General features: G+C 39.8%; 1 protein-coding gene across 1 annotated transcript in view; it reads left to right on the forward strand.

The window, feature by feature from the left end:
• Positions 1-22,089, forward strand: part of LOC126455645 (UDP-glycosyltransferase UGT5-like) — an 87,074-nt gene that overhangs the window by 20,280 nt on the left and 44,705 nt on the right. Inside the window, exons 2-3 of the mRNA XM_050091414.1 lie at positions 16,585-16,822; positions 16,914-17,509. Of these exons, the coding sequence (XP_049947371.1) occupies positions 16,585-16,822; positions 16,914-17,509 (834 nt within the window). The remainder of the gene's footprint in view (positions 1-16,584; positions 16,823-16,913; positions 17,510-22,089) is intronic.

A 22,089-nucleotide genomic window follows, 5' to 3' on the forward strand; every position in this document is an offset into this window, starting at 1 on the left:
TTAACACACTGACAGAAAAAAATCACAACTCCAAAGGAGGTGTTTGACATAAATGAAAGTTGGTAGGTATGTTCTTGTACCTGAAAGATGATGTCTCTTCAAATTTCATGCTAGTCGCAAAAGAGTGGCACTAGTCGCACCTCCATGAGGATACAATTCAAGTCTGCTTTAAAGACATGCTGTAACGGTCGTTATCATGAGTTACCTTTGAGATTGGACAGTGAGTTGACATTAGTCAAGAATGCCTTCAGGCTGACAAAGATGCCATTATCAACATTATGAGTTTGAATAAGCTATTGTGATAGGGCTATGAGAAGCTGGATGTTCCATATGTGATAATGCAGAAAGACTTGGCAGAAATGTAGCCACTGTAAATGATTGCTGGCAGCAGCAGTGACAAGAAAGTACGGTTGCAAGAAGCCCAGGCTCCAGATGACCATGTGGCTCTCCCAAGAGGAAAGACCATTGTGTTCAGCGTATGGCTGTGGTGCATCGCACTGCATCTGCAGCAGCTATTTAAGCAGCATTTGGCACCACAGTGACATAACAGACCAGCATTTCATATTTGCAATGGCTCATCTCACTCTTACATTAACCTGTGGTCTTGCAATGTTAATCACTTAAATACAGGGTGACAATTATTGAACTACATGAAATAAAATCACCATAACTATTGAACGGTTTGTATTAGGACATTCAAATTGCATGGTTGGCTGCAGGGCATGATGGGAATTAGTATGCACATGCATATGCGGATGTGCTTTGTTGTTGTTGTTGTTGTCGTTGTTGTTGTTGGCTATTTGCACGTAAAAATGTCACAGTACACCTTGCCTGACCATATAGCACTTGTGAAGGTCTGGTATGCAAGAAATAACAGCCAAAATGTGGCTCAAAGGAAGTTTGCGACCAAGTTCAAGCTGAAAACAACCGGTCCAAGTGTGCTAACTGTCAAGAATTTGATTTGCAAGTTTGAGAGAATGGGTGGTTTTCACAATGGCAGTGTTGACAATGTTGGTTGTCCAAAAAGGGTGAAAATGCCTGAAAACATCGAGAAGACATGTGCTGTTTCAAACTTACCCCAAGAAATCGATCAGACAAGCTGCACAACAGGTGGCAATCAACCGGGAGACACTGCGACAAAGTGTTGTTGAAGACCTGGATCTCGTCCCATACAAAATTCAAACCCACCAGCCATTAAGCCCTGGGGCCATGGAACAGTTGTTGTGTTTTGCCATCACTATTGTCCACAGAATTTCAGAACAGGACTTTGATGTGAATATGGTTTGGTTTGGTGATGAAGCCCACTTTCGTGTGGATGGGTTCATCAATAAGCAAAACTCGAGCATCTGGGGGGATGAGAATCCACATTTTGTGATCGAGAAGTCTCTTCACCCTCAACGGGTGACTCTGTGGTGTGCAATGTCCAGCCAAGGAATAATCGGTGTTATATTCCTTGATGGCACGGGGACTACCAAATGGTACGTGAAGGTTTTGGAAGATGATTTCATCCCCATTATCCAAAGTGATCCTGATTTCGTCAAGATAGGGTTCAAGCAAGATGGAGCTCAAGCACATTGAAGCAGGAGATGTTTGATGTCCTGAAGGAGCACTCTGGGGACCATATTCTGGCTCTTGAGTACCCAGAGGCCACTGGCATGGGCCTCGATTGGCTGCCATAATGTCTAGATCTGAACACATGTAACTTCATTTTGTGAGGCTATATTAAATACAAGGTGTACAGCAATAACCTCAAAACAAACAAAAAAAATCATTCAGGAGGTCATCGACAGCATCATTGTTCTGACACTTTAGTGGGTCATGCAGAATTTCCCTATTTGTCTCCACCACATCATCACCAATGATGGCAGGCATATCAAACATGTCATAACGTAAATTCAAATGTCTTTAGTGACGTTTACATGTTGAATAAAGTATGTGCACACCATAGTTTGTAACTAATTTACTTTTTTTTTCCCACATAGTTCAGTAACTGCCTCCACGGAATGTTACCTAGACAAATGTATTCCTGTAATTTCATTACTTTACATTAATTTTTTAAAGGTGGTGAGGTTGTTTTCTGTCAGTGTGTTAAAATTATGACTGCTTGGGGCCGGTTTGCTGGGTCATCCCCAATCTCTGTCAGTGTGCAAGATATCTTTTCATGTAGTGAGCTGCTCCTCATGCCACCAACTGGCATGAAAGAATGCTGCACTGAACATCAACGTTACACCCGCCTTTTGCAGCCAAGCAAGTCTGCTATTGCTGAACATTGTATTTCTACTGGACATTCAATGGAGTATGAGAAAACAATGATTTTGTCCACAGCGATGTCTTTCTGGGACTCCATTATTAAAGAATCCATAAAAATACGACTGGCGGAAAATCTGTTAAACCGTGACAGCAGCTACCAACTGGACAGTGCATGGAATCCCATCATCTCCACGATTTGCTCAAATCGAAGACGACAGAGTGCGTCGACGGCCGTGGCAAACAGCAACGCAGAGGGCGACTGAGTTCCGCTATTCCACCAGCGAGGGCGCTGCCAGCGGCCAGTGTTGGTTCAACTATCAAGTTTTCGACGCATGCACAGATTAGTTACAGTACGCTATATATTGCGGAGCGGAGGACGTTATCGCCAGTCTGCGATGGCTCACCTGAAGATGACTGGCAGGTGCCCAGTTGAAATATCATGCGAAGTATTGAACGACGACCGGCTGCAAGCCCGAAATTTGTTTGAACATACTTCTCTTTCATTGCTCCATTTCACTATGTTTGACAATGAAGGGGTTGGTATAGCTCCACCATTGGTTGAAGGTAGAATAGAATGTGGAGCTGGGTCAGGCAAAGGTGAAGGTCCTGCCAAAGTGGCCGTGTCATAATCGATGCCTTGTCTTTCAGTTTTGGAAAGTCTGACTGCTGTATTAGTCATTAACTGCCAAGATGATAAATTATCAATGATATATGCAACACTGGTAAGTGATATGTAAAACATCAATTGCAAAATTGTGAATTTATGGAAAGTAACATATTTACTGACCTCATTCTCATCTCGTGAATCCTCATCTGCTTCCATATTGACGTCTGGAGGCTCCATGAAAATATCTCCAGTCATATTCTCATCTAGTAATGTGTCTAAGACTTCAAGTGGTTTGATGTCAGCACTTGAAACCTCAAACCCAAGATAGACAATAGAAGGTTGAAAAAAAGTGGCATTTTAACCAAGCGGCCTGTAACACTGAAAAGAATGTATGTAAGTTGGTGAGATGTTCAGCAGTGGAGGAGCTGGAGACCACAATATAACAATATGGTTGTCACAACCAAGCACAGACTTTGTGAACTGTTCGAGAACTGTCAGAAAATTGCCGGGGCACTGGCCACACCAGATGGTCAATCTTGGAAAAATACTGACCGCCTGTGAGCTTAGTAAAATGTTTGCCAGGGCACGGCAAGGGATGCGTGTCAAAGATAGTCTGAGCATTGACAGAAACTTTGAAATCACCTCAAAGGCATTACTGTCCTGATGGTGTCTTGGCACTGACTAAGGAGGTAGCCCATTTGCTGGATGTGATGGTTGGACAACCTGGAAGGCTATGAGTCAGTCGAGCTCTGCCTTGACTTGGTCACAGAGCACCTTTGGCACCAGGCAAGCCTGAAAGAGATGGGGTTTGGCCAAAGGTTTCATGGTGATGTGGACTTTGAAATTTTTGGCACAGCCCAAACCCACAGAAAACAGGTGGAAAATTCAAAGTATAAAGAGATGAGTCGTGTGTAAGGCATTTGATCAGAGATGAGATTAACTTCATCAGAAATAGTAAACCCAAAAAGGTTAAAGGCATCCAAACCAAACAAATTTTTGGTGCACGCATTGTTCACCACCAGAAAAGTCAGTGGGCCAACCACAGATTTATATGTGACTGGGGCCAAGAAACTACCTAATATGAGAATACTTTGTTTATTGTAGGTGACTAATGTATGTGACATTGGCGCTAAAGGAGCAGAACCCAAGTCCATGTATGACTGCAAGTTAAGTGGTGACACAGCAGCAACAGTGTTGATTTGCATGTGCAAAACCTTCTAATAAACCTCGACATCAATAAAAAGCTTACTGGGCACAATGTAGACTGCCAATACACAATGACATCCATGTAAGCATCTGCAATAGGCTGTTGAAATTTTGCTTTACAAACAGGAGCAATGTGGCCCATTATGTTGCACTGGTGGCAAGTGGCACACTGCTTAGGACAACCCAACCTATCATGAGTGACAAAACATGATGGACAAGAGGGAGTGTGGAGAGCTTGCATTGTAGTTCCTTACTTGGCTTGCTGTGCTGCTGCTGCAGCCATGGCAGCCCTTGTGAAGTGGGCTGGCTGCCATGATGTTTTGCCTGTATGCAGATTGTTGCCACCATATTGTACCCCTATGAACCATCTGATAAATGGGAGGTGGAAGCAGTTGAACTTGTGCAACCTCACACCACAATTCAATTTCAGAACCCACAACCCTCAAAACCTCAAATGATTGTGCAATAGTCAGAATCTTGGAGAGGGAGGGGTTTTCAAATTGGAGGGCCCACTCACAAACCCCATGACTGCCAATCAACCGAATGATTGCATCATGAACTGTTTGCTCAGTATGTAACTCGTATACATCAGTGACAAAGTGATGATGACAACTTAAACCATGAAGCTCAGCTGCCCGAGTCATAAAGGAATGTTCCAGTTAATTGTGGTACCAATAGAAGTCAACTCAAACAGCAATATGTGCATCTGTTTACAATAGTATTGCGAAAGAAGGTTGCACATATTATCAAAAGAGAGTGAAGATGGAACCTGCAGGGTTGCCAGTTGGCAAAGGACTTGATATATGCAAGGCAATAACCAAGACAAAAAGAAAGCATAGCATAAGATAAAATCAGTCAATTAAAATATGTGAAAATGCTGCTGCAACCATTTTTTGTATGATTCCCATTCTTCAACAGGCTCATCACATTGTTTGTGATGAGCCTGTTGAAGTATGGGAAGCACACAAAAATGGTGGGGGACAACCCTGACCAGGTTAGCAACAGGCAAAACAGGAGGTGCAAGGGGCAGTGCAGCAGTTGATGTAGATTGAGATGGACATGAACTGGCCAAAAGAGGACAAGTGTTTGCAATACCTGGGTTTGATTGGTTGCACTGTGTCATATGCTTCTTGCTGTTGACTGAGATGCTGCAACACCATTCAAGAAACCCCTTGCTGATCAACCAGCCGCTGTAAAAAATCTCATCAATAGCACCGTCATACATTGTAGTCATAACGGAGGACCAACCAGAGACTGAAAAACACAGGGGCGGGGGGGGGGGGGGGGGGGGGGGGAATCATCATTGCCATTTGTGTTGTAACTTGGACACACAACACCAACAAGAATGTTAGTACAGCTTTATTAGACTGTGGCGTATATGCCAATCACCGTAACTTACACTGGACATAGTAAGATAAGGCAAATGTTAAGAAGCAGTAATCACAGGATAACTAAGTGCGAACATAGTGCAGCAGAGTTTAAATAGGCACTCACCTGTGGTGTGCTCTATTGGAAGTTCAAAATCTTGCTCTTTCAAAGCGCAGTCTCATGGATGACAGCACTCTGCTGATGCAAGCAGCTTTCAAGTGTGAGCACATTTCTTTGCGTGGTAATATGCAAGACAGAGATTACCACTGAAACATCACGCACAAGTTAATAAGAGTGAAAAGCTCAGTGCATTGTATGTAATAGAGCTGGGAGTGGGACAATGGAAAATAGACAGGTCGGAAAATGAAAGATGTAGAAAACTAAAATGCAGTGAAGAAAGCAGTAATTACTATGTAGAAATGCTGAGACAGGAGAAATTTAACGTAAATTAAGGCCAGTTGGGTGTCATGAACCAATGACGTGTTGTAACACTTGTTCCGATCTGTGAAGTTCTGAGAAACTGGTGTTCGGGAAAAGAATCCAGATGGCATGTGTGGTGAAACGGGTACTGACGTCATGTTTGTCATATTGTAGAGCATGCTCTGCAATACCACGTTATCAGGTAGGATGAATGGGCATAGAAAGAAGGTGTATACCAACAACACACAATATCCTGTTGCAGAGCATGCTCTACAACATGACTGCTATGCACTCTGCGGGTGGGAACTAGTGCTACAACATGTCCATGGTTCTCACCATCCACCTTTAAATTAATTCCTTCTGTCTCAGCATTTATTCAAAATATTCCTTTCTTGACTCTGTTTAGTTTCCTACAACTTTTATTTTCTGATCTGTCTGTTTTTTTCCCATCCCTCTCCTACTTCTATTACATACACTGCATTTAGTTTTTCACTCTTATTAATTTGTTCATGATGTTTCAATAGTAATCTCTGTCTTACGTATTAGCCTGTCTTCCACCTTTAAGCTCGCAGGTTTCAAGTCCCGTCTGGTAAGTCACCCCTGACCTGGGGTTCTGGGTGACTTTTCTGAACTCTAACCCTTTTCCTGAACCTCTCCAGTCCATTTTCTTCACCCCTCTTCCTTCCCCTTCGAACCTTCTTCCAGAAGGAGAAGTCACTATCTGCGAAAGCTTACACACATAAAACCTTTTTTTTATATGAATGTCTTCCTATTGCTGCTTGGTGAGTAGATTTTTTCATTTATCCAGTTACATTATAATAGAAAGAAGTTTATCACTTTGGGTAGAAACTTGCAGGAAACTGGGTTGTGTTCAGCTCTCAGAGAGCTGCCCAAATTTCTCGTCAAAGAAGTGGTTACGCAGCAGAATTTAAAGAGATAACATTGGATCATGAGGGAGAAGATTGACGAACAAGCTGCCTATAAAAGGTGAACTTTGAAGAATACAGTGTGAAGAGCACTGATGGAGCAGAACGGAAGGAGAAAATTTAGTATTTTAGAACAAAACTTCGAGCTGTTTCATGATTGATTGATTTATTCATCCATAGAACAATATACATTGATGGGTGTTGTCAAATGTTTTTAAAGTGTTTCTTATTAAAATAAACATGCCTCTTACAGTATTTATAGCTCCCATACTTAGTCTTACTTTTCTAATCATGTCATAAATTGTTACATAGTACAATGTTCATGAATAATAAGTTACTATCTACAGTTGTTTTAAATATTCATTTACAATGTAATAGCTATTATTTAGTGAACAATTTTTAGCCTTCAGCTAAAGGTGTGGGGAACATTTACATCTTTTATTTCCTGTGACAGTCTGTTATAAAATTTTATTCTACAGTGTAATACACTATTTTGGGTTTTTGAGCTGTTTCTTCTGTTTGGATGTAAAGTGTCTGGATTTGGTTCCATGGTCATGTATTGTGCTGTTTGCGATGTACAGATTAAGATTTTTTTCTTATACACATTATGTTGAGAAAGATGTATTCACATGGAACTTTCAGAATTTCTAGATTTTTTGAATAATTCTTTACAGTGTGCCCTGTTACTACCATTCATTACTGTTCATACAGCTCTTTTCTGTAACTTGGAAATAGTCTGTACGCTCCCAGCACATATTCCTTAAAACATTGGCCCATAACAGAGGATTGAATGCATATATCCAAAGTGGGCTACTTTGAGGCACAAAATGCTGCACAAGAGGATCCCCATCTAGCCTAGTTGCAGTTCCTCAAATTACAACTCCAAAAATTACAGCAGAAACGCCATCACACTACAAGTCAACTCGCCCAACACGAAACAGGAAAAAACCACAACGTTTTTTATGGCAAGTGATTCTAGAGAAATGTTGATTTCATCTTCTAAAACATCACTCTGTAAAGAAAACTTCAATTGTAAAAGTGTTAAAAATGATATGTCATGTGCAGCTGTCGAACATAAGGTAGGCCAAAACAACCTAGTAAATAAGTCATCGTCGAAATTTATGCTCCTGCACCAAAATGTACAATCTTTATCAAATAAAGTATTGAGATAGAAATATTGTTATCAGATGAACTAAAAGAAGTGTCAGTTATGTGTGTTAGTGAGCACTGGTTATCAGAAAATATGTTACATCACACAAGGATAGAGGGCTTTACCCTTTCATCTTTTTTTTGTAGAAAAACCTCCATGCATGGAGGAACATGCATATATGTTAGAGAGGACGTCAAACACGATAATTTAAAGTTCACTAACCAGCTAGGGGAAGAGCAAAACTTCAAAATTTCTGCTACACAACTGACAAATTTAAATATAATTGTTATTTGCATATATAGAAGCCCAGATGGAAACATAACTACTTTCACTGAAAATCTTGAGAAGGCACTTAACAGTATAAAAATAGTTAGTAACACAACCATCATATGTGGTCTTTAATATAGATTTCAACAAGAACTCAGAAGACAGCTTATACCTTCAGGCCTTATTAAAAACCTACAATATACATTCAACTATCAAATCCCCCACCAGAGTCACCAAATCGTCAAGCAGTGCTATAGATCAGATACTAATAAATACAGATAAATATTTACACAAATCTGGAAATATGAATACAGGTTTCAGTGATCATTATGCACAGTTTATTGAATTCCCAGTAGAGACTGCAGGAAATACTGAACAACAAATGACAGGAAAAGGTAGAAATTTTAGCAAGCACAACCTAGAACACTTCAGGCACTTACTAAAAAAAGAAACATGGAATGATATAGACAACTATGAGGACACATGTAAAAAGTTTGACATGTTCATGGAAATATTCTCCCATTATTTCAATATTTCTTTTCCAGTTAAAAACCAAACATTAAAAACTAGAAAAAGAAATGTTACATGGCTGACGAAAGGCATTAAAATATCATGTGCTGAAAAGAGGAGACTTTATGAAATCTCAAAAACACAAAATGTTACAGAAGAATTTCTGGCGTATTTCAAGAATTATATGAGAGTGCTTCACAAAGTCATAAAAGAAGCTAAAAAAACAACAAATGATCACCATATAAAAATGACCAGGAACAAAATGAAAGCCATATGGAAGACTGTCAGAGAACAAGTAGGAAATGAGACCTCCCAAAACGTAAATCTCCAGGTAATCCAAGATGGCAAAAAAATTACAAATCCAGAAGAAGTAGCCAATGCTTTTAATACATACTTTGCAAATATTAGTGAAAAATTACTCTCTGACATAAAATCTTCAAATAAAAATCCTGCTACAACATCATCAAATCAAAATAGAAACTGCAACTCCTATTTCTTACTCCAACCAACCCTAAGGAAATTATACTATCAATTAGAGAGTTAAAAACAAAATTTTCAACAGGTGTGGATGAGATTCCAGATTATGTCATTAAAAATGTGGGTGACCTCATTGCAATACCATTAGCCCAAATTTTCAACAGTTCATTAACAAATGGAGTCTTTCTTTCCTGCTTAAACACAGTGAAACTAAACCCACTGTTCAAAAAGGGTAAGAAAGAAGACATAGCCAATTATAGACCTATTGCCTTGCTATCTACATTTTCGAAAATACTAGAATAATTTTTCATAAGAGGTTGCTAGATTTTCTAGAAAAGTGCAAAATATTATCCACAACCCAACATGGCTTCCAGAAAGGCCGATCAACAGAAACAGCAATATATGAATTTCTGGGTGAAGTACTCGAAAAAATTGATAGTGGACAAAAAGTAACTGGCATATGCCTTGATCTGTCTAAGGCTTTCGACATCATAGACCACACCCTATTGCTGCAGAAGCTAGAAAGAATTGGTATCAGAGGTATGCCTAACAACTGGCTTAGATCATATCTTACTGACTGCAAGCAACAGTAGAAATACATTTTCACAAAGAAAATAAATCAACAAGACACTATTCTGATTATAAAGCAGTAAAATATGGAGTACCGCAGGGCTCGGTACTGGGCTCCATCCTATTTTTGATATATATAAATGACCTAACATCAACCAACCAGTACCATAGCACTATCCAGTTTGCAGATGACACAAGCATATTAGTCAGTGGGAAGACTGCAGAGATACTACAGACAAGACTGTCTGAGGCATTAACAAATGTTGTAAACTAGTTCAACCAAAACAAACTAATAATAAATAAAAGTAAAACAGTAACATTAAATTTTCATAATGTCAAGAGAAACACTGAAGAGGATGTAAGAATTCAGATGTCAGACACAGATATTGCAAGTAAGCCTAGTACAAAATTTCTGGGGGTCTGGCTACAGGATAATCTTAGATGGGAAACTTACATTGACAACATATTAAAGAAGCTAAGTACCATGTGTTATTTAATAAGAGTGCTAGAAAATTGCTGTCATAAGGACTGTCTAATGACAGGTTACTATTCTAATATACATTCTGTCCTAAAATATGGGATCACTTTCTGGGGTAACTCGCCATCCTGCCTAAAATTCTTCAGGATGCAAAAAAGAATAGTGAGAATCATGGCTGGAATAAAAAGGAACCATTGTTTAAAAGGATGGGGATTCTTCCCCTTCCATGTATTTTCCTATTTGAAAGTGCAATGTTTATAAAGAAATATACAATAACAAATCCTAATATCCTCCCCAAAAATGAAAATGTTCATCATCATAATACAAGACAGAAAACTGACTTTCATGTATTCCATACAAAAACCAGTTTGTGCCAAAAAGGAACATTACACCATCGAAAAATTATCTACAATAAATTGCCAAGGCAAATTAAAGTAAATACTGATGTAAAAAATTTTAAAGCAGCATTAAAAGAATATCTGTTGACACATTGCTTTTATAGTGTGGAAGAGTTCCTCCAAAATCCTTGAGAGTCTAAGTGGTGATTATGCAAATACTGTAACCATTAATACTGGCCTATAAATACATTCAGATGTAATTCTCAAGTTTCTAATGGGGTTCAAGTATAAGTTGTATACCGACTTGCCCAGTATATGAAGTAAAATTCTGTGAATCTAATTCTCTAGTGTACATGTCAATTCATAGTGTAGAATAGTTCCTCAAAAATCCTTACAGCTTAAGTGAGGATCATGCAAATACTGTAATCATTAATATTGGCTTATACATGTATTCAGTTGTAAACATCAAGTTTCTAATGTGGTTTCATTATAACTTACACATTGACTTGCCCAGTATATGAAGTGCTGTAAAATTTTGTGAACATAATTTTCTAGTTTCTAAAGTGTTTTAATTGTAAGATATACTTTGACCTGTCCAATATCTGTTGTGCTGTACAGTACATGTAAGATTTACTGGACCAATAAATACAATACAATACAATACACTCGTGCAAGGATTCACAGGGCATAGACATGCTGAAGATAGCTTCCTTGCCAAAATTCTCACATGTTAAGTCCATTTCAATTGACAGTCTACATCCATTCCCAAGAATTTGGTATCAGTTACACAATCTAGTACAACATTTACTTTAAGTGTAGTAGCACTTGATTTTTTTATTTAGTTGGACATTTATACAGTTGGTCTTTTTTACATTTAAAGTTATTCTAATCTTTAATGACCAGTTGTGGACACCTCTGAGAGCTTCTTCATTCTGTTGTGTTGCATTTTGGTCTGTAATCACTACAGTGCTGTCATCAGCAGACAGTATTTTTCTCCCTATCTGACAGTCTGTTGGAAATTTTATATATATATATATATATATATATATATATATATATATATATATATATATATATATATATATATATATATATATATATGGTTATAATAGAGGGAAAGCTTTGTTGCGAAAGCTTGAATTTTGTGTGTATGTTTGTGTTTGTTTGTGTGTCTGTCGACCTGCCAGCACTTTCATTTGGTAAGTCACATCATCCCGGGATTGGAATGACTCCTTACCCTCTCCCATAAAACCCACATCCTTTCGTCTTTCCCTCTCCTTCCCTCTATCCTGATGAGGCAACAGTTTGTTGCGAAAGCTTGAATTTTGTGTGTATGTTTGTGTTTGTTTGTGTGTCTGTCACATCATCTTTGTTTTTATATATAAAAACAAAGATGATGTGACTTACCAAATGAAAGTGCTGGCAGGTCGACAGACACACAAACAAACACAAACATACACACAAAATTCAAGCTTTCGCAACAAACTGTTGCCTTATCAGGAAAGAGAAAAAAGGACGGGTATACACTCGCACACACACACATATCCATCCACACATATACAGACACAAGCAGACATATTTACAGACAAAGAGTTTGGGCAGAGATGTCAGTCGAGGCAGAAGTGCAGAGGCAAAGATGTTGTTGAATGACAGGTGAGGTATGAGTGGCGGCAACTTGAAATTAGCGGAGATTGAGGCCTAGTGGATAACGGGAAGAGAGGATATATTGAAGAGCAAGTTCCCATCTCCAGAGTTCGGATAGGTTGGTGTTAGTGGGAAGTATCCAGATAACCCGGACGGTGTAACACTGTGCCAAGATGTGCTGGCCGTGCACCAAGGCATGTTTAGCCACAGGGTGATCCTCATTACCAACAAACACTGTCTGCCTGTGTCCATTCATGCGAATGGACAGTTTGTTGCTGGTCATTCCCACATAGAATGCGTCACAGTGTAGGCAGGTCAGTTGGTAGATCACGTGGGTGCTTTCACACGTGGCTCTGCCTTTGATCGTGTACACCTTCCGGGTTACAGGACTGGAGTAGGTGGTGGTGGGAGGGTGCATGGGACAGGTTTTACACTGGGGGCGGTTACAAGGGTAGAAGCCAGAGGGTAGGGAAGGTGGTTTGGGGATTTCATAGGGATGAACTAAGAGGTTACGAAGGTTAGGTGGACGGCGGAAAGACGCTCTTGGTGGAGTGGGGAGGATTTCATGAAGGATGGATCTCATTTCTGGGCAGGATTTGAGGAAGTCGTATCCCTGCTGGAGAACCACATTCAGAATCTGATCCAGTACCGGAAAGTATCCTGTCACAAGTGGGGTACTTTTGTGGTTCTTCTGTGGGAGGTTCTGGGTTTGAGAGGATGAGGAAGTGGCTCTGGTTATTTGCTTCTGTACCAGGTCGGGAGGGTAGTTGTGGGATGCGAAAGCTGTTGTCAGGTTGTTGGTGTAATGCTTCAGGGATTCCGGACTGGAGCAGATTCGTTTGCCACGAAGACCTAGGCTGTAGGGAAGGGACCGTTTGATGTGGAATGGGTGGCAGCTGTCGTAATGGAGGTACTGTCGCTTGTTGGTGGGTTTGATGTGGACGGACGTATGAAGCTGGCCATTGGACAGGTGGAGATCAACATCAAGGAAAGTGGCATGCGATTTGGAGTAGGACCAGGTGAAAATGATGGAACCAAAGGAGTTGAGGTTGGAGAGGAAATTCTGGAGTTCTTCTTCACTGTGAGTCCAGATCATGAAGATGTCATCAATAAATCTGTACCAAACTTTGGGTTGGCAGGCCTGGGTAACCAAGAAGGCTTCCTCTAAGTGACCCATGAATAGGTTGGCGTACGAAGGGGCCATCCTGGTACCCATGGCTGTTCCCTTTAATTGTTGGTATGTCTGGCCTTCAAAAGTGAAGAAGTTGTGGGTCAGGATGAAGCTGGCTAAGGTAATGAGGAAAGAGGTTTTAGGTAGGGTGGCAGGTGATCAGCGTGAAAGGAAGTGCTCCATCGCAGCAAGGCCCCCAGAAAAAACCAACCACTTTCTCGAACGCCTGCAATCCTTACCCAATCCATTACCCCCCCCCCCCCCAAAAAAAAGTAACCATTGATGCCACTTCCTTATACACAAATATCCCGCTGTCCAATGGCCAGCTTCACACGTCCGTCCACATCAAACCCACCAACAAGCAACAGTACCTCCATTACGACAGCTGCCACCCATTCCACATCAAACGGTCCCTTCCCTACAGCCTAGGTCTTCGTGGCAAACGAATCTGCTCCAGTCCGGAATCCCTGAAGCATTACACCAACAACCTGACAACAGCTTTCGCATCCCGCAACTACCCTCCCGACCTGGTACAGAAGCAAATAACCAGAGCCACTTCCTCATCCTCTCAAACCCAGAACCTCCCACAGAAGAACCACAAAAGTGCCCCACTTGTGACAGGATACTTTCCGGGACTGGATCAGATTCTGAATGTGGCTCTCCAGCAGGGATACGACTTCCTCAAATCCTGCCCAGAAATGAGATCCACCCTTCATGAAATCCTCCACACTCCACCAAGAGTGTCTTTCCGCGGTCACCTAACCTTCGTAACCTCTTAGTTCATCCCTATGAAATCCCCAAACCACCTTCCCTACCCTCTGGCTTCTACCCTTGTAACCGCCCCCGGTGTAAAACCTGTCCCATGCACCCTCCCACTACCACCTACTCCAGTCCTGTAACCCGGAAGGTGTACACGATCAAAGGCAGAGCCATGTGTGAAAGCACCCACGTGATCTACCAACTGACCTGCCTACACTGTGACGCATTCTATGTGGGAATGACCAGCAACAAACTGTCCATTCGCGTGAATGGACACAGGCAGACAGTGTTGGTAATGAGGATCACCCTGTGGCTAAACATGCCTTGGTGCACGGCCAGCACATCTTGGCACAGTGTTACACCGTCCGGGTTATCTGGATACTTCCCACTAACACCAACCTATCCGAACTCTGGAGATAGGAACTTGCTCTTCAATATATCCTCTCTTCCCGTTATCCACCAGGCCTCAATCTCCGCTAATTTCAAGTTGCCGCCACTCATACCTCACCTGTCATTCAACAACATCTTTGCCTCTGCACTTCTGCCTCGACTGACATCTCTGCCCAAACTCTTTGTCTTTAAATATGTCTGCTTGTGTCTGTATATGTGTGGATGGATATGTGTGTGTGTGCGAGTGTATACCCGTCCTGTTTTCCCCCTAAGGTAAGTCTTTCCGCTCCCGGGATTGGAATGACTCCTTACCCTCTCCCTTAAAACCCACATCCTTTCGTCTTTCCCTCTCCTTCCCTCTTTCCTGATGAGGCAACAGTTTGTTGCGAAAGCTTGAATTTTGTGTGTATGTTTGTGTTTGTTTGTGTGTCTGTTGACCTGCCAGCACTTTCATTTGGTAAGTCACATCATCTTTGTTTTTAGATATATATTTCCTACGTGGAATGTTTCCCTCTATTTTTTTATATATATATATATATATATATATATATATATATATATATATATATATATATATATATATATATATATATATATATATATATATATATATAAGGAAAAGGATTGAGCCCAATACACTTCCCTGAGGGTATGCCTGTATTAATATGTTTTGGATGTGATACTATTTTTGAAATGTATGTGATTCAACTCTTTGCACTAGTTTTTCAAGTATGACTTAAACAAATTCTTTGCCGTACTGCTAATTCCTTATAGTTCTAATTTGTGTAGCAAAATTCTGTGGTCACCTATGTCAAATGCCTTTCATAGATCCATTGCATTCTCACCCTTGTCTACTGCTTCGAGTATGACTTTAGAAAATTGTGCTATAGCCAACTCTGTTCCTCTTGCGGAGCTGAAACCAAATTGTCCACTGCTGAGAAGGTTGTCTTTACTTAGATACTTCATTAGTCTATTTTTCATTATGGTTTCTATAGTTTTGGATACACAAGATAACAAAGAAATTGGCCTGTGGTTTTCTACATTACAACCTTTTGCTTGTTCAGTTATTCAGGAAAGCAGCCAGATCTGAAAGATTCATTAACTGTTATTGTTAATGGGGTTTTCATGTTGTTCATATATTTCTTAAGGACACTGACTGGGATCTCATCTAATCCTCTGGATTTTTTTATTGATTAATTGGTGTATTACTTGTGCCGGCTGTTTCTCTGTTGTTGGAAAGAGCGCCAGTGAATGTGGTGTCTGGTCCTGTGGTGCAGAACATGTGTGTCTGGAAGTTTCTCTTGCAGTTTCTTAGCAATGCCACTGAAGTATTTACTCAGAAAGTTTGCTAGTTCCTTTGGGTTGATGATTTGAACATCTTTGCTTTTAATCTGTGTTTCCAGATGTTTTTGTCCAACATCTGCTGTCTCCTGTTTCATTATGTTGCAGATTGCTTTGCTTTTGTTATTTGCCATCAGTATTGTTTTACTGTCTGTAAGTTCTTTTGCAGGTAGCAATACCTTCCTATAAGTTCTCCTGTAATTTTTGTAAAATCCTGATAAAGCTGGATCAATTTTGGCATTTTTTTATTCCTCTGGCAATAACTTCTTTTTAAATTTTTTTAGCTCCAGTCAAATGCAGTGTTTTGGGAAATACTTCCACAATATTGTCATGAACTTATTAAACATTTTATTTACATTTATTTCTGCATACACTTCTCCCCACCCTCCATGTCGTAACTGGGATGAGAATTGACATAGGTTTCATTCTAAGATCTTTTGTATGCATTCAATTTAACAGAACGTATTTTTGCTTTTAATATCTGGCAGAGATGAGGTTTGCTGGAAAGTGTACTGCCCAAAAAAAAAAAAAAAAAAAAAAAAAAAAAAAAAAAAAAAAAAAAGACAGGGATCCAGATTCAAGTCCCAGTCCTGCATGTAATTTATCTTGTCACAAACGTTCAGCGGTAGTTCATTGTAATACCTAATTTTCTAAAATTTTCTTTTCTTATCTGGCATTGTCAGTTAGTGATATTGGTGTCTTCATATTTCAGATGCAAAACCTTTGGCTACACATTTTCTTACTGATTGAAATCATAAACCAATGTCAGGGAGCAAACATACTATCAATTACTGTACTTCCAAGTAAGAGTCATGTGGGTTTTGTAAAACCATTGCTGGATGAGTTAGCGGAGAAAGGACATAATTTAACAATTATTAGCCCTTTCCCAGAGTCGTCTCATGCCAACAATGTAAGGGTTATTTCCTTAAATCTTGCTGGTGGCATGATAAGTAAGTAAATTTTTCTTTATCATGTGAAGCAAAGTTATTTTTTGTCTTGTATTGTAATAACCTATTACTAATATAATTTTATTATTTACAGAGTCTCATGGAAATATCACACTATTTGAAATGGGTGGAAGAAGTCCATTTCCTTTGATTTTCTACTTGAAGGACCTAGGAAATGTGTTATGCAAGAATGCTCTTAGTGTACCAGAAGTGCAGGAGTTAATTATCTCACATGATCAAAAATTTGATCTTCTTATAATGAATGGATTTTTCACAGAATGTTTCCTTGGATTTGCTTACAAGTATAATGCTAGTATCATATATCAGACACCAAATGCCCTAACATTTTTGATTGGCAACCCTGTTGGCAATCCTGGTGCATATGCCTATGTTCCAGATGTTATGCTAGATTTTGGTGTAAACATGAATTTCAGGCAGCGAGTAATCAACAGTGTGTATAGCTTGTTAGGTGAACTGGTGCGTTCATTTTCTTATTTGCCAACTCAGCAAGATATCATGAATTCTAACTTTAGAAACATACACTCTTTACCTTCTGTTGAGGAATTACACAGAAGTGCTTCTTTGCTTTTTGTAAACACTCATGAAAGTATGGGAGTTCCAAGACCACTGACACCAAACACAATTCAGGTTGGAGGAATGCAAATAAAGCCAGCAAAAGCCCTTCCAAAGGTGAGTTTATGATCATGTTACCTATTTATTTATTTATGTTTTTGGATGGAGTCATCATGACTTTTGCGAACATTGTACATATGGTCCTTAGTGTTACAGGTAGTAGTTGTATAGTCTTTACATGCATTAGTATTATAGGGATCATTAGCTTAACACACGCTGTAAATCCCAAATTTTATTAAACTGTCTTATTTAATTATAAAAATGCTTGAAAATAAAGAATCTGGATTGCATGTAATCATAAAGTTGATAAAATATTTCAGAAAATAGATACAGATAAATAGCCGTGAACAACATAACAAATGATATTGTATGTGAAAGACAAACTCTGATTTTTAAAAAATTTTTATTTTATTTTATTTTGTAGGCACAATGTTTATAAATATTTATGTGTCCGCCCTTTATCAAGTGGAACACATCTAATTGGTAGTCTAACGATGTCCCTATCCAACCCAGAATATCAGGAATCATGGTAAGAACAGCTGCTGCAATGTGGTATTGTCTTTGAAGTTCTGTGGTGACATGTCCCCACAAGAGGAAAACACAAGGTATCAAGTCTGAAAATGGTGATGGCCACATGAGTTGCACCAGGTCACCTGCTGCAATGTGGCTTCTCCAACAATGTAGTAACATAACATACAGGTAATCTCGTACACAATTGTGGAAATGAGAAGGGGTGCCATTTTGTTGACAAATGAAATCCCTGTTATCAGCTTCAAGATGAAACACAATTATAGCATGACAAAATAGAATACCATTGAACGCTCTCTTACAAGCAAGAGGGATCCATAGACTGCGTTATTGGACATTATGCAGAACACATTAAATTTCTCAGAATCCCAGACATCTTCAACGTCTTATGTCAATTCTCTGCCCCCCCTCCGTGTGCATGTGTTGTGTGGGGTGACCTTTCCAGAAAGATAAGTCATTTCATAACAGAAATTTAATTTGTTTGTGAAGTCATTATTTTTAAGATGGTTCTGCATGTCAGTGCAGAACTGCACATGGTTTAACAGGCAACCTTGTCATGACTCACAAAAGTTTTTCCATGTTGTTGGCTGAGGGATGTTCAATTCAGCAATAGCTTGAGAGGTAGACTTTTTAAAACCTCCCAACATCACTTCCCTCACATGGCCCACTGTTTGTTCTGACATGCCCGGTCCGCTTGAGCATTTTGCACGCCAGAAACAACCATACTCCTCAAATTTCTTATATTACTTCATAGCACTATTTTAAACTGGTGGTGTTTTTTGAAACTTGCCATGGAAAGCTCTTTGTACATTCCCTACTAGCTAGCATATAAAATGCATTCTCTGCCTGGTTTGCCATTATTTTCAGCAATACATTTGGTGGCACCCCAGTCGGCAGTGTTCGAAACTAATTTGTTGGCAACATTCTAAAAAAAATTCGGAAGTTTGTCTTTCATATTCTATATCATTTGTTACATTCTGTTTAGTAGCCATTTACCTGTACCAGTTTTGTAATATGTTTCATGGACTTTATAATTACTTGTACATGAGTGAGTCCTTACTGTTTAATAGGCTTACTTCAAAATTTATTGCATGAATGCAGATTTCTAATAGTTAAAATATTTTTATCTTTCATTTCAACTGTCTGTGGTTACATGTTTCCAGTGACTGTAGCGCTTTGTCATACCATGCCAGTCCATTAATTTAATCATTTTGAATTTTTTTCTTTGTCTGAGGTAGTTACTCTTGGACCTGGCATTGTGGCTGTGTATATCACTGTACTTAATTACTTCAGTCTGCTGGCAGACAAAAAGTAATTAAATAAAAGTACTTAAGTAAGTAATAAGAATAGGTTCTGAAATATTTGTGTTGTACAATAGTTTCATGACAAGATTATTTTGAGCCTGGTGCATATATAATCCTCGACTCTAACAATGTAAGCAAAAGATAGATTGCTACACACCAAAAAGACAACGTGTCAATTTGCAGACAGGCACAATGAAAAAATACTAGCACATTAGTTTTAGCCAAAACCATCTTTGGAAATCTCTGACAGCTTGGACTGGAATGCAACTGTAACATAGAACCTCTTGCCACAGGGACAAAACCATGTGGACGACCTAGATGCAAGATTGCCCAGTCCACTCAACCAGCACATCCTATTTCTCTCCTGTCAGAGGATGGACCATGTATGAAAACAGCCGTGTCATATTCCAGCTCTGTTGAAACCACTACATAACTTTTTATGTTGGTGACTACCAACCAACTGTCCACCAGGAAAACGACCACCACCAAACTGTGACCAAGAGCAAACTAGACCACCCTGGGGATTTATTTATTTCTTTATTTGTATGGCTCACATGCACTCTAAAATTATCGGCATATAACATTAGTAATACTATATATAACAGGAACCTGAAAATACAAAACTACTTATAAAACTAACTAAATGTCAGTATCTCGGTTCCTAATTCATAAAAGAGATGTATCATCAGCTTTCATGAGGTCACACCAACTTCTCTGGTAGGATTGCAAGGGGCATTCATCTCTAATGTGCTTGGTTGTCTGCTTCAGAGACCCACAGCCACAAACCAGAGACTCTGTAGCACCCCATTTGTAAAGAGTGTCTGCGCATCGTCCAAGCCAGTGCGAGCTCGGTTTAATTTGACACACAGTTTCCTGTCGAGTTCTGTGCCAGCAGTATCACAGTTATACTTTCAGAACCACTCATACTCTTCAGGATTTTCAATAAGTTGACTGCTCTGGTCCCACGGGTCTCCCACCCTGGTATTACTGTCATCTAGCTGTTCTGCTTGCCATAATGGTGGGTTTCTTGATTAAGTTTATTTCATCGTAAACCGGGTAAACCTTCGTGTACGGGTAATTCCAGGTTCTCTTATAGCCATCAGTGTTCCCTAAGCAATGCCTCACTTCTGCAGATTTTGGGTGGATAAATGTTGCTCAACAGAGGAAGCCAATATAATCGGTGTTGGTCAGATTGCCCCAGTTATTAACCACATAGTATGGTTCAACTGGACATTAATCAAGTTTGTGTGGCAGCTGTTTAGCCACGCAGGGGCACAATACTCAGTGCAAATGGAAGTTATCCTTAGAACACAGTCTCCGTTTCAACCTCAACCTATGTTAACCTGTCATCCCCACTCCCTCCATCCAACAGTTTTCAGCCCCTCTGTCCTGTGACTTCCTACCTGTTCTAGGCCTTGGGCATCTTCTTTTTTTGCTGCCCTCTGCCAATGCACCTGCCTGTCTTTCCCCTTTCCAACTCCTCTCCTTTTTCATTCCCCTGCCCTCCCCCCTTCCCCACTTCCCTGCCCCACAGCCTCCTGACACTGCACCTGCTGGCAGTCTAGTCACTGCACACTCCTCCTCCAGACAGAGCTCTTCTCTCCCCCCACCCATACCCTACCACCCCCATCTGCTTGATTTCCAGTCTGAGCTGCTGGAAATGGCAGTTGTGTACGTGTGGTTTGCTTGCTTGTTTGAATGAATGTGTGCATGTTTTCTTTTCTGAAGAAGGCTTTGGCAGAAAGCTAATGTGTAAATGTCTTTTTGTCATGCCTGTCTGCAACTCAGCTTGTCATCTATACAGTGAGTAACAGTCTATCTTTTGCTTGTATTACTGACATTCCAGCCTGGAATTTCAATTGTTTGATTAATCCTGAACTCTTCTTGTTGTACAATCAGGACTCTGATAAGTTTGTGTCAGCATCAAGACATACCAATGTTGAGTTTGTATCTGCTCTCAGATGCTATGAGCAACCTCATTTGATCTCTTCAGTCATGAGAGTTAATCAGGTGCAGGAATGGCTGCTTATGTCAAGTGCAGGGTCACATATTGGTGTGGTTCCTGTTGGTTCTCTCAATAGGTGGGATTATACTAGGCATGACCTTCACCTCAACAGGAAAGTGGAGGGTAAACTGGCTTTGCTAATAGCAGAAAATTTAAGGTGGGGGTGGGGGGGGGGAATTACTATCATGAGTGATAAAATACCAGTGGCTACAGGGTTGAGAACCTTTTTTTAGGACAGAAAGAAACCAGGTTTTAAGAAAGGTTAAGACCGAAACAAACCTTCACTTTGAGAAAGAAACCAAATGACATAATTCTGGCATATTGCATCAGCACAAACAGCTGTTGGTTAAAAATTTTCAGCATCAGCAGAAATCTTATTTCCACCCACTTTTAACTCAATCAGTGGGGACTGTCAGCTACCTCTGTTTCATAAAAATATTTGAGGGCTAAAAATTAAAATTAATGAACTAATTATCTGCATGGATGAATTAGTCATTAAACCCAGTTGACAGAATCTGTCTCTCTGAACGTCGTTTGACCACTGGTATGGATGTGTTGAGTATTACAGGATTTAGGTTAGCATTTCATGTTTGTATAGCATAAAATAGAAAGGAAGAACTGTCACATTCATCAGGAATTGTCTTATTAAGAACATAGACATTCAGAAATTGTGTCTAGGCCAGCATATGGAAGCATGTGCAATAGAAGTAGAATTTCATAATAAATTCTTCATAATAGCAAGTTTATATCAAGCACCTGCCATTAATTTTTATCTGTTCATAAATCACCTTGGAGCTCAA

Source organism: Schistocerca serialis, chromosome 1, assembly GCF_023864345.2.
Source record: "Schistocerca serialis cubense isolate TAMUIC-IGC-003099 chromosome 1, iqSchSeri2.2, whole genome shotgun sequence".
Lineage (NCBI taxonomy): Eukaryota > Metazoa > Arthropoda > Insecta > Orthoptera > Acrididae > Schistocerca > Schistocerca serialis.